This window comes from Capricornis sumatraensis, chromosome 2 (genome assembly GCF_032405125.1).
Source record: "Capricornis sumatraensis isolate serow.1 chromosome 2, serow.2, whole genome shotgun sequence".
In the NCBI taxonomy this organism is placed as follows: domain Eukaryota; kingdom Metazoa; phylum Chordata; class Mammalia; order Artiodactyla; family Bovidae; genus Capricornis; species Capricornis sumatraensis.
Window position 1 is genome coordinate 43,800,068 of NC_091070.1, and position 17,795 is coordinate 43,817,862.

Genomic DNA, 17,795 nt, shown 5'->3' on the forward strand with positions numbered 1-17,795 from the left:
ACAAAGAGAGAGAAAATATAAGAAAAAAGAACCAATCAGAACTGAAGAATACGGTAACTGAAATGAATAATACACTAGAATGAATGAACAGCAGATTAGAGGATGCAGAACAGATCAGCAGTCTGGAAGAACAGTGGGAGCCGCCTAATCAAAACACTGAAAAGAAAAAAGAACTTTAAACAATCAGATAGTTTAAGAGACCTCTGGATCAAGAGTACTAACATTTGCATCACAGGAGTCCCAGAAGAAGACAGAGAGAGAAAGGGACAGAAATCCTACTTAAATAATGTCTGAACACTTCCCTTGCCTGTCAAAGGAAACAAACATCCAAGTAAAGGAAGCACAGAGAATCCCCCCAAAAGACAAACCCAAAGAGGTCCACACCAAGACACATTATAATTAAAATGTCAAGAATTAAAGAGAGAATCTTAAAAGCAGCAAGGAAAAAAAAAACCTAATTATGTACAAGGAAACCCCCATAAGACTATCAGCTGTTTTTTCAGCAGAAACTTTATAGGTGGGAAGGGAGTGGCATGATATATTGAAAGTATTGAAAGAAAAATAATTTACAGCCAAGAATACCCAATAGGGTCATCATTCAGAATTGGAGACATAAAGAGTTTTGCAGTCAAGAGAAAGCTTGTAAAGGAGTCCATTACCACTAAACAGGGCTTACAAGAAATGTGTTTTGTTTTTTTTTTGTTTTTTGTTTTTTAAAAAAAAAAACACTTCCTTAAATAGAAAAGAAAAGGCCATAGTTAGAAATAAAATTATGAAAGAAAAACATCTCCATGGTAAAGGCAAACATATAGTAAAGGTAGTGAATCAACTACCAAGAAAGTTAATATTAAGTTTAAAAGGCAAAAAGTAGTAAAATTATCTATAACTAAAATAATTAGTTCAGTGATGCACAAATAAAAATATGTAAAATATGATGTCAGAAACATAAAATGAAAGAAAGGAAGGTAAAAGTGTAATGCTTGTAGAACATGCTCAAACTTAAGTGACCACCAACTTAAAAGAGACTGTTCTATACATAAGTTATTATATGTGAACCTTTAACTAAGGAGACAAAAGTCTTGTACTCAGAAAACTGGGCTTTCCATGTGGCTCAGTGGTAAAGAATCTGCCTGCCAATGCAGGAGACACGGGTTCAGACCTTGGGTCAGGAAGACGCCTTGGAGAAGGTAATGGCAACCCACTCCAGTATTCTTGCCTGGGAAATCCAGTGGGCAGAGGAGCCTGGCGGGCTACAGTCCATGGGGTCACAAAAGAGTCGGACATGGCAACTGAACAACAAAAACAACTCAGAAAACTACATTTCAATTCAGTTCAGTTGCTCAGTAGTGTCTGACTACCCCATGAACTGCAACCAACTCCCAGAGTTTAATCAAACTCATGTCCATTGAGTTGGTGATGCCATCTAACCATCTCATCCTCTGTTGTCCCCTTCTCCTCCCACCTTCAATCTTTCCCAGCATCAGGGTCTTTTCCAAAGAGTCAGTTCTTCACATCAGGTGGCCAAAGTATTAGAGTTTCAGCTTTAGCGTCAGTCCTTCCAATGAATATTTAGGACTGATTTCCTTTAGAATGGACTGGTTGGATCTCCTTGCAGTCCAAGGGACTCTCAAGAGTCTTCTCCAGCACCACAGTTTAAAAGCATCAATTCTTTGGTGCTCAGCTTTCTTTATAGTCCAACTCTCACATCCATACATGACTACTGGAAAAAACCTAGCTTTGACTAGATGGACCTTTGTTAGCAAAGTAATGTCTCTGCTTTTTAATATGCTGTCTGGGTTGATCTGGGTTGTCTGGGTAGCTTTTCTTCAAGGCACTGATAAAAGAAACTGAGGGTGACACAAACAGATGGAAAGATGTATTGTATTCATGACCTGGAAGAATTAAGATTGTTAAAATGACTATACTACTCAAAGCAATCTACAGAATCAATAAAATCCCTATCAAAATGCTAATGTTATTTTTCACAGAACTGAAATAACCCTAAAATTTGTATGCAACCACAAAAGACCCCACATAGCCAAAGCAATCTTAAGAAAGGTGAACAAAGAACTTCAAACTTCCTCATTTCAAACAGTATTGCAAAGATAGTAATCAAAACTGTATGGTTCTTTAAAAAAAAAATTGGAGTATAGTTGATTTACAGTGTTGTTACTTTCTGCTGTACAACACAGTGAATCAAAACTGTATGGTACTGGCACAAAAACAAACATATAGATCAATGGAACAGAATAGATGCTTCTATCATCAATTAATTTATTATGACAAGGGAGCCAATAACAGACAGTGGAAAAAAACAGTCTCTTCAATAAAATGGTGTTGCTAAGTCACTAAGTCACTTCAGTCGGGTCTGACTCTGTGCAACCCCATAAACAGCAGCCCACCAGGCTCCTCTGTCCCTGGGATTCTCCGGGCAAGAACACTGGAGTGGGTTGCCATTTCCTTCTCCAATGCATGAAAGTGAGAAGTGAAAGTGAAGTTGTTCAGTCGTGTTGGGGAAGTGGATTGCCACATGCAAAAGAATGACACTGGATCACCATCTGCAAAAATAAGCTCAAAACAGAATAATTGCTTAAATATAAGATTTGAATCCATAAAACTCCTAGAAGAAAACAAGAAATATACTCTTTGACATCAGTCTTAGCAATAAATTTTGGCTCTGTATCCTCAGGTACAAGCAACAAAAGAAAAAATTAAAAAATGGGACTATAAAAAATTAAAAATCTTTTGCACAGCAAAGGAAACATCAACAGAAAAGCAAACCAAGCAAATGGGAGAATATATTTGCAACTGATTTATCTGATAAGTAGTTAATATCCAAAATATTGAATATATAAAGAACACAATATAAAAATGTATTTAATTAAAAAATGGATAGAGGACATGAATAGACATTTTTCCAAGGAAGACATACAGATGACCAACAGACACATGAAGAGATGCTCATTTTCACTAATCATCAAGAAAATGCAATTTAAAACCACAATGAGATATCACCTCATTCATGTTAGAATGGCTGTTATCAAAAAGACAACTAAAAATAAGTGTCAAGAAGATGTGGAAAAGGGAACACTTATGCACTGTTGGTAGGAATGTAAATTGGTGCAGCTACTATGGAAAACAGTATGGAGGTTCCTTGAAAAATTAAAAATAGAAGTAGCATATGATCCAGCAATTCCACTTCTGGGTATTTATCTGAAAAAAATAAGAAACTAATTAGAAAAGATATATGCACCCCTGTCTTCACTGCAGCATTATTTACAATAGCCAAGATATGAAAACCTAAGTGCCCATGATACACGAATGGATAAAGAAGGTATGGTATAAATACACACAATAGAATACTACTCAGTCATTAAAACAGAACGAAATTTGAAGCAAAATGGATGGACCTCGAGGGTAATATGCTAAGTGACATAAGTCTGACAAAGAAAGACAAATGTATGATTTCACTTACATATGGAATCTAGAACACAAAACAAGTGAACAAACATAATAAGACAGAAACAGGCTCACAGACACAAACAGGTGGTTGCCAGAGGAGACAAGAGGGAGGGGTTAGGGGATAAGTGAAAGAAGTGAGGGAGATTAAGGGGTATAGACGTCCAGTTATAAAATAGATGAGTCATGGGAGTGTAGTGTCCACCATAAGGAATATAGTCAATATTATCACAGTAACTTTGTATTGTGAAAGATTACTAGACTTGTGGTGATCAGTTTGTAATATATATTAATGTTGAATCATGATGTACTATACCTGATAATAATATAATTTGTATGCCAACTATTCTTCAATTGAAAAAAAATTCTATTATGGAATAAATGCACAGCTCTCTTGGACTCTAAAGATAACCACAAGACTTTGGAGCCAGCTGGAGCTTGTGTTGGGTCTCCTCAGTCTTAGGCTCCAGGCTCTGAGGAGGTCCTGGTCACTTCACAGGGCTGCACTGGGGAAGGCTGAGAACCCCTGCACAGTGTGCATGGACTTGGAAGAAACCTATGCTGCAGTATTCTCCCCAGGACCTCTCAGTACCTGCCAGGCATTAGGAGCTCTGGTTGCATTTGTAGAGTGACTAAATCTGACTTTTGTAAGTGATTAATGGGAGTGGTGGGCTAGCAAGAAAGATGCTTCCTGGGGAACTCTGAGTCCAAACCTGACTCTTGGCTTAGTTTAACCTGAGAGAAAAGCTGTAATCCTGTAGCTTCTTAGAAAATGCTAATTGAGTTATTACTCAAGTCACATTTCAGCCCTTACAGAAAATTAAATATCTTCAGAACAGCTTAGTCCTTTATTCTGAAACCCTTGTGGCTTAAGCACCTTTCTTATATCTCTGGGAGTCCCTTTTCAGCGTTGCTGCATGTGACAGTAATGAGCGCTAGAGAAATGCTCAAATGGATAGAATTACAGGCACAAAAGCCCTGTTGAGAGGCACAGGAAAAGCCTCTTCCTTTTTGATTTTTATAGTGATAGAATGAGAGCCAGGCTATTCAGTGAATGTGGGCCAGAGCTATTGAGACCACTTAGGGGAGATTAACGGGATCGCATCTGTGCTGGAGATGGGTTGAGGAGGTTATTCTTTGGCACCTAAAAATGCTTTTCAAAAGCCAGTTCCTTTTTTCATGACAGCTTGAAATTGGGTCTTCTTTTACACAGAAAGCTCTTCAATTAAAACTTAGGTGTGAAAAGTACAAGTTGTATGTACTTTTTTACAAGGCAAGGAGGCACCCAGGGATAGGCCAAGGTGCCTGTATTGGGGGCAGGGAGGTGAGAGGACCCAGGACCAAACTGGGGAGCTTCAGGGGGAGAAGCAGAGAGCAGCAGTCCAGAGGTTACAAGGTTACAAGGCTCCCAGATGACACCTTCGGGAAGGGTTGCCGGGACAGACCCTGGGTTTGGGCCTGAGGACAAGATCTAGCTCTTCACTGGAGTCATCTTTGAAAAAGCAGGTGCTTGTGACTTGAGGCTAGTCCAGCTGTGACCAGGAAAGTCCCTTCCTCTTCCTTTCCCAGGACTCAGCTGTGGTTGCTCTGGGGACAAGGACAGATGCCGTGGAGTTTTGTGCAGCCTGTGACATCTCAGGTGAATAGTGAGGGCAGTTCACAAGCCAGAGTAGTCAGGCTTTAGGATTTTGCTAATGCAGAGTTTGTCAAATGACATATGGTTTTCTGGATGCATCTTACCCCTGATCCCAGGTTTCCTTGGGACCCCAGAAGTGTGTCTTCTGGAAGAGCAGGCTATCGTGAAGAAGGCAGGTCTTGGGTAATTCTTCACTTCCAGTGGCCTCCACATATAGGCTTATTGGAAAATCTCTAAATCATCATATTGCTGAACTGCTTGTTGGGACCAAGGTGCTTCAGATCCACAGTGCCCATTCTCCTTGCAGAGACATGACTCCAAGTCTGTGATAACTCTTCTTATCCTATACCCAGGCATCAGTCGTGGACCACTATACCTAGCATGGCCTCAGGTCCCAGATCATTCTTTTGTGGCATTGCAGAAAGTTGTCCTAACTGATTGGAGTTGGCACTTGAAATAATATCCAACTCTTCTCATTTTTAAGGTTTTCATGGCCATAATCCAAAATTGAAATGCACCAAATAAAAGAGATTAGACCAAAGCTCCACTTTAATGGGGCATGTGGGGAAAGATACATATTTTTCCACATCAGGTGCCCTGGGACTGGCAGAATAGCTGGCAGCAGGGCCAGTTGTAGAGGGTAGACCAGCACACAGAGGGTGGGAGCTGAGGCCTCAAAGCTGTAGCCAGTCCAACCCAAGTGGGAAGCCCCCTTCTTAGCATGGAACCTTATATAAGTTCACTGGTGGCAGGCCCAGGGAACAGCTCTGCGTACAGCCTTAATATGAATGTGACTGCCTACACGTGTTCCTAGAGGGTCTGTTATTCCAGAAGGGGACAAGGGTCAGGAGCTGAGAAAACATCCTGCAAGACAGTTTTCTAGTGGCTAGTTGGCACATGTTATTTGACATCTGACATTATCATAATGACTCATATTTGGGGCTTCTTCTGGGTGTGAGGGGCCATGAGCAGCTCTGTTGGTATCCTGGGGACCCTAGGACAGTCTACATCACTCTGCTCCTGAGCTCTTTGAAACTGTCATCCTTTCTTTTCTGAAATTCTCTAGTTTCAAGGCCTGAGCGTGGACTTCACAGGTGGTGCAGTGTTAAAGAAATCTGCCTGCCAATGTAGGGGATGCAGGAGATGTTGGTTTCGACCCCTGGGCCAGGATCATCCCCTGGAGATGGAAATGGCAACCCACTCCAGGATTCTTGCCCGAAAAGTCCCATGTACAGAGAAGCCTGGCAGGCTACAGTCCTTGAGGTCACAGAGTCAGACACAACTGAGTTCGCACACATGCATGAGGCCTGCTGGGCTGGCCTTGCTCTTCCATCTCCAGAGCACTCTCTCTCTCTTTCCTGGTGCTGCTTCTGTCTCCTGCCTCCCTCCAGGTACGGTGTGTCCCCCTCTCTGCATCCCCAGATTTGGCTCAGATATTTCACTCTTACCTCAAGGGTAGTATCTCCCAGTCTTTCTAGGGTCAGGAACCCCTGTAAGGACAATGACTGATTCTTTTCCCAGAGAACTTTCACATCAGGTCCAGGGGACCCAGGACCATCTGCACTCCAGTAACTTGTGGTGCTTGGTAAAAATGCAGGTTCCCGGGCCTCATGCTAATTCAAACTGGATCAGAATCTCCAGACTGGTCCCAGGTATCTGCATCTTTACAAGCATTCTAGTTCACTCTAGGCCTCAAGTGACTAAGAACTGTAGCCGTAGGATGTCAAGGACGTCGGGTCAGGGTCAGTAAACCCTAATCTAAGCACCTCATCATAGCAACATCCTTGGCCCTAACTAATGTGCCCTGAGTGTACAGCTCCGGCCAGGACCTCTCTCTAATACTCCTTTGCATGGAAACGGACTGTCCCGAGAACTCTTACAACCTACTATATACAGTTGATTCTTGCTAGTTCACCTTTTTTCTACCAACCTGCACATCTGAATTTGGCTCTATCGGCAGTCCGGATTGACTGTGGATTGACTTCTGTCTGACAGCTATGGAAAGTCCACGTTGCGTCCTTACCATGGCGTTTGTGGCGCCATCTTGTGGTATGACTACGGGCTACCCTGATCCTAGAAAATGCCGTTGTCATTTTCAGCAAATCATTTTTGCGCAACATAGGACTATATATATATATAAAGCATACTGTCAAACACTTGCTCTTTTGAAAGTTTTCATGTCTTTCAAATAGGCCTGGATACTTCCAGGCACCGAATCATCTGAGAGGCCTTCTGTTTTGCCTCCAACCAGACAAGGAGTCCTGCCCGTTCTTCTGCTGAAAATACCTCTCGCATTTCTAGCTCCGTCTACAACGCTACAGTCACCAACCACATTTATCTTCAACCTTGTCCCAAGTTTGAACTACAAACATCCTCTGAATATTTTCTCCTCCACACCCCCACCCCCGCCTCTTTCTCTCTCTCTCATCTCATTCCCTGCTGCTGCTGCTAAGTCGCTTCAGTCGTGTCCTGCTCTGTGCGACCCCATAGACGGCAGCCCAACAGGCTCCCCCGTCCCTGGGAGTCTCCAGGCAAGAACACTGGAGTGGGTTGCCATTTCCTTCTCCCTAGTTGTATTCTATTTCCATCTACAGAAAGGATCACAAGCGCGCAGATTTCAGTGTCATCTTTCCTTCTTAAAACTCTACTACGGCTCCGCGCTGCCTTGTAGATACTGCCTGTGCCCCGCCACCAGGCCTTCAAGCGTTGCTGCGCCATATCCCTCCGCCAAGTACCCCGGCTTCATCACCACACATTCCAGCGGGGCCAGTTTCCCTTCTCTCTCTCACCCCTGGACCTTTGTTCCAGTTGGTCTCGTGCAGGGGTGCCCAGCCCTCAGCCCTGCAGCTGTCTCAGGCCCCCTGGGCCTTCAGAGCTACAAGTGAAGGCTTACCCTCTCTGAAGTCCTGCTCAGACTGCCCTTTGCCCAGACTGCCCCAGCACCTCTGTGGTTGCTTTTCTGTTGCTCCCTCATATCTCGCTGTGGTTTCAGAGTATTCACCTAACTCAGTTCGATTGTAAACATGACAGATTCAAGGACCAAGATTTCTTTTTTATTATTATTATTATCTTATTAATATTTTTGGCTTCACTGAGTCTTCATTGATGCACACTGGCTTTCTCTAGTTGCTGCAAGCCGGAGCTACTCTTCACTGCCGGCTGGTTCATGGGCTTCTCCTTGCAGTGGCTTCTCTTGTTGTAGGACATGGTCTCCAGGGTGTGTAGGCTCAGTAGTTGCAGTGCAAAGGCTTAGCTAAGCTGAGGAATGTGGGATCTTCCCAGACCAGGGATTGAACCTATGTCCCCTGCATTATTAGGTGGATTCTTAACCACTGGACCACCAGGGAAGTCCCAGGGTTTCTATGGGTAGATTTTGGTGCACACAGTAAGTGCTTCGTAAATGGTGGTTTTCTGAGAAGTCACAGGACTTGGATCTTTAGACAGACCTTCTCACTCCAAGTGGAGAAGGGCATGGCAACCTACTCCAGTATTCTTGCCTGGAGAATTCCATGGATGGAGTAGCCTGGTGGGCTACAGTTCATGGGGTTGTAAAGAATCGGACATGACTGAAGCAACTGAGCCTTCACGCACCCACTCCAATATTGGTGCCTATTTATGTGGTCAGAGAAACAAAGACCTTCAACTGTTCATGTTTCAACCTGACTGGTCTGTATGAGTGCTTATTAAGTGGAATAATTGACACTAAAACTGTTTGTGGAACAATTTATTGTGTTAGATTATGTGTAAATGATTCACCTGAACACCTTAGATCCTTTTTAGGGTGATTACAAATGAAGAAAGGTATTTGTTACCTGATCTGAGCCCTCAGGTTTTCTCAGGCAATTTTGTGCAACAAAATAGAAACCCAGCAAACCAGCTTTTGCTCTCAACTCCCCTGGGTAACCCAGAGGAGACAGGCTGTCTGGATGAGTGCATTCAGGGCTGCTCCCAGGACAGCTGGCTCAGCCCTGCAAATGCAGCACTTCCTGACACCTAGCTGCACGCAAACTGCAGGCCCACCCACATGATCACCAAACCTCATGTAATTAAGTTGACTTTGGAGTCTATGGTGAAGCCACTTAGAAATTATTCTTAGTCCACTAGAACTTGAGCAAAAGTGGGTTTGACTGGGCTGTGGGTATTTGTCTAATTGTTTTTAAGGCTCTTTGGGCAAATATACTGAGTTCTAAATAAAAGGCACAGGGCAATTCCTTAGGGCTCATAGATGATCAGTATGTTTTAAGAGGGGGAAGATGCTCTTTGTTCTTCGAGTTCGGAAGCTTACTTCTATCTGTGGTTTATCATCTAAATTTTTCTTCTGTTGTAGGACCACCTGGCCCAGCAGGTAAGAACCTATAGATATTCTGAGTTTGCAGGGAGGATGTGGGTGGCTGGCTCCCCAGGATCCCTCAGAAGGGACTGAGGCAGGGAGGGGGGAAGAGTCCGGAGGCAGCCTTGACTACAGCTGTGTCCCCACCTTCTCTCTACCCGAGTCACCAGCTCTCCAGCCCCCTTCCACTTGAGAGCCTGCCATCACCATTCCCTACCTGACACTGCTTTGGGTGGTGGTGGGGAAGGAAAGGAAGAAGCAGGAGAAGCTCTGGGAGAGGTCTTGATGCCTGCCCAGTCTCACTGGCTAAAGGAAATTAACTTCAGTGAAAAATTTTTTCAGTGTTCCCGTTTCCCGTGTTTTGATGCAGGGCCTCCCGGAGTCAGTGGATTACCAGGACACAATGGATCAAACGGACAGCCTGGTCCCCAGGGCCCCAAAGGCGAAAAAGGAGCCAATGGAAAAAGAGGAAAAATGGGTATTTAGGCACAGCTTTTCTAATTAAATCCCTTGGTTGTTTTGTCTCCCTCATTGCATGTTGGATGAGCCAGCACTGGTGCAGTGGGGGAAAGTGCTGGATCTCTGAATGCAAGGCTGGTTAAGTGTTGCCTGGAAGCTGCTGTGTTCTGAGGCTATAAGGGCCTCCTTTTTGGTCCAACCCTGATGACGGTGTATGTCCAGGCTGCCTGGGAGAAGCAGTGTTCCTGGGAACTGATGTCCACTCCTCTGCTTGCTCTGATGCAAACAGACAGATGGAAGAGGAAAGAGTGTCTGTACTGGTACCCCAAGTTTGTTCAAGGGTCAGTTCCTGCCCTGGCCAGGGTAGCTGGACAGAGAGGATGAGAGGTGAATGTGGTCAAATTGACACCAGAGAGGTAACACAGCCAAATCAGGTTAGCCCTGGGCATTGTAAGAACCAGGGTTTGTACTCGGCCCCTTGCCCTGCATACCTCCCTGGGCAGCCACAGAAGGGAGGCTGCAGGAGGGAAGGGAGGAGGCTGTGAAAACCCTGTGTCCAAGGACGGGCTGTTGGGAGCATGGCTCAGCCCTCGACCAGCTCAGACTCTAGCATGGACCATCTGACTAGAAACCAAGGGCTGTGCTGTCCCCGCCACCCTGCCAAAGCCCAGGGGCTGTGAATGCCCTCCCCTGCTCCCTTCCTGGGCCCAGGATGCATTCTCATCCCACCCAGAGACCAGTGTAATTGCAGGGAGTGGGAGGAGGGGCCAGAGCTGGCAGGGCCACAGAAAGGAACTGGCTTTGTTCTGGGAGCCAAGAGAAGCCACAGAGGGGTTTTGAGGAGGAGAGGGACATGATCAGATCTGCCTTTCTGTGATACCCCCACTGGGGGAGGACAAACTCGAGCAAGCATGGGAGCCAAGACGGGGAGACAGTGAAGAGGCTACTCAGCAGGCAGGCAGAAGGGATGCAGGTGGGATGTGCAAAGCTTGATGAGCTGAGTGATGTTTTGGGGGTAAAATCAACAGTACTTGGGGAAGGCAAATATAAGTAGGAAGGGGGAGGGAAGTACCAAGGCTGACTCCAAGATCTTCCTCCTGCATGACCACCCTTCCCTAAGGTGGAGACAGCCCTGGACCGACTTAGGTCCTAGCGTGGGATGTGCTCAGTTTGAAACGCCTTGAAATGTCCAGGAGGAGGTGTCAGAGGGCCTTGAAGATGCCGGTCTGCAGTCAGAGGAAACCCTGGGGCTCGAGGTGTACCTTAGGGAGTCACCCGAGGCGATGGGCTTTGGGGCCATGGGCCCAGCCCCTTCGGGAGGGAGCCACCCAAGAGGAGAGCCTGGGCCCATCCAGGAGGAGCAGCAGTATCTAGTGACCAAGCAGAAGGGAGGAGCCAGCAAAGGAGGCCAAGGACAGGCTGAGCAGCAGGAGGAGCCCTAGGAGAGGGTGGGAACATTCCTCAGCAGGCATTTATTGAGAGGGTTCCCAGTGCTGGTGCGGAAACAAAATAGACGCAGCCCCTATTGTATCGTGGAACTTACTGTCCTTGGTGGGGAGGCGGACGTAAAGTCCACAATCAGATGCATCTGTAATCACGGGGTGAGGTGCAGAAAGGAAAGAACAGTGTGCTATAAGCGGGGCAGAGAAAGAGGGTCAAGAGGTCATGTCGGAGGTCAGACCTGAGGGACAAGAGCAAGGCAGACGGTGGCCCAAGTGGGGTGCACACACCTGCCAAGGCCCTGCTAGGGCAGCTGGGGGAGGCGGCATACAGCCAGGTGAGGTAGGAGGTGGGGGCCAGGCCCTTCCAGAGCCTTCTGCATGGTGGTCCGGGTCTCTCTGCCAGCCACATGCAGGATGTGACCCTCAGGGCCAGGGTCATGGCCGTGGAGAAGGAGGGGCCATCATGTCAGCAGAGAGCTCCAGGATCTTTAGTGGTTTGGCAGGCAGGGTTGGGAGAGGGGAGGAGTGGGCATGCCTTCCAGAAAGAGGGAACAACAAGTGCTATTTCCAAAAACAGGCTAAAGAGCCCATGTTCCGCAGAGATAGGACTGTGCACGTCTATGGGTCGCACAGAGTTGGACACGACCGAAGTGACTTAGCAGCAGCAGCAGGCTGTGCACTCTAGCAGTGGTCTCTGAACAATGGTGTATATTAATAGCTGACATTCACTGTCAGGCACTCTACCAAATCCTCTCTACATTTACCTCACTGAGTCTTCACAACAGCCCCAGGAGATGGGGATATTTGCGAGCCTTATTTTTCCCAGATGAAGAAGTCTCATCTTTCCATTTTCCAAACAGGCCCGGGCCCTCTGTCAGGGCCTGTGCACCACTGCCCCAGCCCATCCCTCCCCTGGAGCAATCGCAGCTGATACCTCCTCCTCCTCTTCAAGATCGCCCCTGACCTCCATGTCTGGACCCCCCTCACCCCCTCCCACCCCTGCCTCACCAGCTCAGTAACATCCCCTGCTCTCCTCCGAAGCATAGATCCCTCCCTGAACTCCTCTGCTCATGTTGCTCGCTGATGTGCTGATAGTCTGGCCACCTAGGGAGAACGTGAGGTCCGTGAGAACCAGGCTCCAGAGCCTGGTGCACCCAGTGAAGGCGGGCAATCATAGTGGACATAACATGCCCAGTGTCCAAAAGCTAATAAGCGTAAAAGGCAGGCTTGACTCCAGGCCTTGGCTCCTGGACCCCTGCTCTTAAACACGACAGCACCGAATACTTCCAGGCTGGAGGGTGTTGAGTCCAAGAGGCATTACCCGAGGTGCTACAAAGCAGAGCAGGGGGAAGGAAGCCCGGGCCCTGGGAGCTAGTGCTATTAATTGTCTAAGGATGCTGCTGAGCCTCATTCTGAGTCTCACCAGGAGGGTGGGAAGGCACCAGCCCTTCAGAGAAGCCCATAGGACACAGGCTGGATGCACAGTTCATCAAGAACCCACGTGTCAGGCAGAAAGAATTACCCCTGCTCTGCAAGCAGAAGGGAGCCGGGAAAGGCATTCGGGGAGCACCTGCCATGAACTCTGCCTGGCTTCGAGGGCCTGGGTCTCCTCACCTGTACACCGAGGAGCCAGGCTTCCAACAACTCTAACATGGCTTCCAGTTTTGAAACAGTCTGCTCCAGTGTTTGTCTGTGAAGGAGAGACTGTGCCTCGTGTATCCTGTTATTTGCCACAGCTCTCTGCCAACCCCAGCTAAGGCTCAGTAAAGAACTGATGAGTGAAGAATGAAGGAATGAGAACAGTAGGACATAGTTCCTGTCCATAAGGGCTTGCAGTCCTGCTGAAAGAGAAGATAGAGTTTATATACAGCATGAATTCTGTAACTGGTTATTCTGATATGATGATGCTTTATTCTGTACAGCAGGGAATGCTGCCAGAAGGAAAATCTGAACTCAATTGTGAAGATAATGGACAAATAGGATCCTGTATAGAGGATGGGTTGTACCGTGGAGCTAAGTGTAAAGGACAAGAGAGAGACGTGTGATCCACACCTTGGAAATAAATAGAGGGGAAATGGGGAGGGCACTGCAAGGAGAGAAGGAAAAGGCCCCACTTGGAGGCACTGTTTGGGAGGCTGGCCCTGCCTATGAGAAGGGCCCCAGGTGAGGATGGTGGGGTGGGGAGGGAGCGGGGGTTTCAGCTCTGTGTCTGCAGGAGGCAGCCGGGAGCCACTGTGGGCTCTTGAGAAGACCAACCTAATGAGACCAGAGTTTAGAGCTCCAGACTAATGGTTGTTTCCAGGATATTGAAATATGAAGCTAACCCTCACCTTCTGATCTTAGGAAAGCTAAGAACAAGAGTGGAATAGGCCAGAGTCAGAGCTTGAAGTCTTGGTTTGGATCCCAGCTCGTCTGCTTACTAGCTGTGTGCACCTGAGCAAGTTACTTAATCGCCCTGTTTCCTTAACTGGAAAATGAGAATAGTAATAGTGTTTTTAGGAGGACTAAATTTATATATATAAAGTGCTTAGAATAGGGTCTGACACAGAGCAAGTGCTGCATTAGTTTTAGATATTAGGTGGTAGTCTTGTTTCAAAGGGTGGGGAAGGAAATCTGAGTGGAAATGCTTACATTTATTTGAAACCATTAACTTAGATTTAGAGAGAATTGAACATTTTTGCAAACAGCGTCTTTTCCGAAGTTTGACATGCTGTGCCTCAAAACCAAGCATTTTCTTTCTTTCCATCTGCCTCTCACTTTCTCACTCAAGAGTTAATGCTTCAGTGTTTTCTCTAAAAATCGAGTCCCCACAAAAACAGAAATAAACATCCTCCTCCTTATTCATCCCAGCCTTGGGTCTGGGTTTTGCATAATACCCTCAGCTCCCATCTCCTCCACCTCAGTGGGTGACAGATGGCGCTGCCAAAAATAAGATGTCCTCCTTCACGCCCTGCAATGAAGATGGCGTTGACCCCAGTTGATCACACAACCCCAGACTCTAAAGCTGGGGAAATGACTTGTTTTGAGTGGGCACTGGCGACCAGAAAGGAAAACAGCAGAAAGCCACACCCAGCACCCGAGCAAGGCGAGCAGAGTCTGGCCTTTCTTCTGCAGCAGAATGTGCTGACTCCGAGCCTGCCAGCAGTCATGGGACAGACACTGCCCTGGTCCAGGCCACTCAGTGTTTAACAGTGTCCCTGCCTGTAGCCAAGTCGGGGAAGGCAGACAGTGCCACATCCGCCACCTCTGCCAGCGAACGTGATGAGGTAGGTGGTGGTGTGCTTCTGCACGCCACGGCCAGGCACGGCCAAGGTGGTTGCACCAACCAAGAAGAGGGACAACTTTGTGGAGGTGGCAAAGACGACAGAGACAAAACGTCCCCTCCCCTTTCTTGAAGAAAGTGATCATGCACACACACAGCTGAGCGCCAAAATACACCCATGAGCAAAGTCCTTAATATCCTGAGCATTAGGCACCAGCCCCTGAGCATTATGACAGCTGTGAGAATGTTCTCCTGTTTCACACCTGGCCTTTTTGAGAAAGGGGGAAAATGCATAAAAGGAAGGAATAAAAGAAGAGGAAATCGAATGATGATGCCAAAGGCTCTTTGTGACTAGAATAAATGCTTGAAAAAGAAAACCCTCAAGTAACTAGAAGATACCATTTCCCTGAGCACTGCTGAATGTGAGTCACACGACACCTTTCGGAGGTGTCAGTTATCTTCTGGTGCATTGTGCTGGCTGGACTCTATGGCAACGTTCTCATCTTTTGTGTCCTTCAGATAATGTGCCAAATTGCCTATTTAAAATACTGACAAAAGAACGTCCGCTCGTGCAGAGGTCCCTGATTAAGGGCTTTTCAGTGAGTGAGCCTCTTTCCAGAAAGATGTCCTGATAACTGTGGGCAGAGGTGACCCCCAGCCATGGGATCTCAGCGTGGTGTGAGAGATGCATTGTGGGACCTGCCTCATCCATGTGACTGACTCCACAGCAGAGCCTCCAGTAGCTACACTGCAGGGGCTTCCCTTGCTCTTCTTCACATGCTCTTCCACCATGTCCCCAGCAATTCCATTGGCAGAAATTGAGAAAATGTTTCCCTGTTTGTTGCATTTTTTAATGTGATCAACACTTTCAGGTTCTTTCCTACACTGCTGTCTTCCTTGGGATGGTCTGTGTAGGCTCCCTTGAATCTAAAAGAGCTTATCACCCCCTTGGCATAGAGAAAAGGTGCTAGGAGTGCCAGTTGCACATTTTAGGGAATAATGGGCTAGGATGGCAGCACCATCTGTGGTGTGACACGATTTATTAATGATAACCTCCCCACTGCTGCAAGGGCTTGAGAAGAGCCAGTCAGGTGGGAGTTGAGAGGTGTTCAGGGTTGGATGGGAAGTTAATCTAAATGACCTCTAAGGTGCCTTCCTATCTGAAATTCTATGATTCTCTTGGGATAGTTATATAGGAATCCTGTGTAGCTGGTAGGAAGTTGGGGGTGGGGATCAGAATTGGTTTTAAATCTGGAGGGAGGACAGTTGCAATGTCATAGAATGACAGTTAGGGAATGAGGACTGGCCAAGCTGGTGGGGAACTCAGCCAGAACCTTTAAGAAGGGGCTTGGGATTGGCAACATAATTAGAAAAAGCAATGAATCCTAAGGCGGGCTTGGGATTGGCCACATAATTAGAAAAACAATGAATCCTAAGGCCTCTTGGTTATAGAGGTTGAGAGAAACTGAAGTTTTTCACTGAAACATGCCTCTGGCTCTTCTCTGTTGCCTGAAATCTCTGCCCCTTTGAAAAATATCTCTGTTGAGTGATATCTCCAGGAGGCTCTTGTCAAAATGAACAAACGATGCCTGCAATGGGATATCATATTAATTCATCCATATTTGGCAATATCTTTGCACATAGTAAGCAATCACTTTCCCTCTTAGTATCCCTAGGTGCCCATAAGTTCTAGCAGCTTTTTAATAAATTTTCTACATAAATAATCATATCATATATAAAGACAGTTTTAATGCATCCCTCCCCAATCTGTTTGCCTCTGTTTCTTTTTCTTTGCCTTATTGTGCTTTATTTAAAGTGACGAGAATAGGCACCATTGTCTTGCTCCTGATCTTAGGGGGAGAGCATTTAGTCTTCCATTATTAGGAACGTTGTTGTTGTTGCTTAGTCACTCAGTCATGTCCCACCTTTTGTGACCCGATGGACTATAGCCCACCAGGCTCCTCTGTCCATGGCAAGAATACTGGAGTGGGTAGCCATGCCCTCCTCCTTCCCAACCTGGGGATCATACCGGAGTCTCCTACGCTGGCAGGAGAATTCTTTCCCATATGAGTCAACAGGGAAGCTCTAGAGATGATGTTAGCTGTAGGTTCTTTTCATGAATTCCCTTTTTCATATTGAGGACATTTCCTTCTATTCCTAGCGTGATGAGAATTTTTATTCAAAATAGGTGTTGAATTTTATCAAATGTCTTTTCTATATCCATCAAGATGATCATGTAATTTTTTCCTTGCTTAAATTATTAATATGCTACATTACATTGACTAAGTGATTCAGATTTTGAATTCTATCCTGGCAGGCAGTTAAGCTTACTGCTCAGTATTTTTAAGGTTTGTTACGATAGATCCACAGCAGCCTTGACTGTTGGGCTAATTTAGCCTCACTACTAACACAAGTCTTTCCAAGGACTCTACCTCACAGCCTACCATTTTCTGAGATCCCTCTGCTTTGACTGGCGGGAATTAGGACCCTCCCCTGTTCAAGCTCTGAGAGCCACATAGTGAGTGGCTTTCTGTTCATTCTTTTCCCTGCCTGGTAGACTTTCACCTTATACAGACTATTACTCTGCCAAAGACTTGAGGAAACCCCTCTGAAGTTCACCAGAGCTCTTTCTACACAATGACCTCCTCTCTCATATTCTGTCCCATGAATCCCAGCCACCTTTATCTCCCCAAACTCTACTTTTTTGTCTCCTCACCTCAGCGAAGCTGCTGTGTGGAAGCTGCTATGAGTTGGGGCATCACATGATGCGTAAGATTGGTCTCCTTTCTCCCAGCATCAGAATGCTGTGCCGCCCACTTTCCAATGCCGCCATGAGTCACTGCGTGACCTTGACTACTCCTAATAGGACTGTAGTCCCTGTAGTGATGTCTCCCTGTGAGCAGAGACAGAAATTTTGTCCATTACCTGTTGTTCACACTCTCTCCATCCCTCATAATGCTTGTCCTAAAGCAGTGTGATCTGTTTTGCTATTTTGCTTAAAAACATTTTGCATCCAAATGTCAAAGAAAAGGGTGTTGGAGATGGAATCAAGATTTTTGCTGCTCACTTAGCAGCCTCAGTTGTAAACCCTGTAGGCCTTATTTCCAATTTCTACCAAGTGAGAGTAAGGAAAACTGACCAGCTTACAACCCCAGTATTGTGAAGGATACACCAGATAATGCAGATGACAACATCCACTGTTCAAGG

At 46.2% G+C, this 17,795-nt stretch overlaps 1 protein-coding gene across 1 annotated transcript in view; it reads left to right on the forward strand.

Moving 5' to 3' along the window:
- Positions 1 to 17,795, forward strand: part of GLDN (gliomedin) — a 60,976-nt gene that overhangs the window by 26,128 nt on the left and 17,053 nt on the right. Inside the window, exons 3-4 of the mRNA XM_068963556.1 lie at positions 9,423 to 9,440; positions 9,796 to 9,903. Of these exons, the coding sequence (XP_068819657.1) occupies positions 9,423 to 9,440; positions 9,796 to 9,903 (126 nt within the window). The remainder of the gene's footprint in view (positions 1 to 9,422; positions 9,441 to 9,795; positions 9,904 to 17,795) is intronic.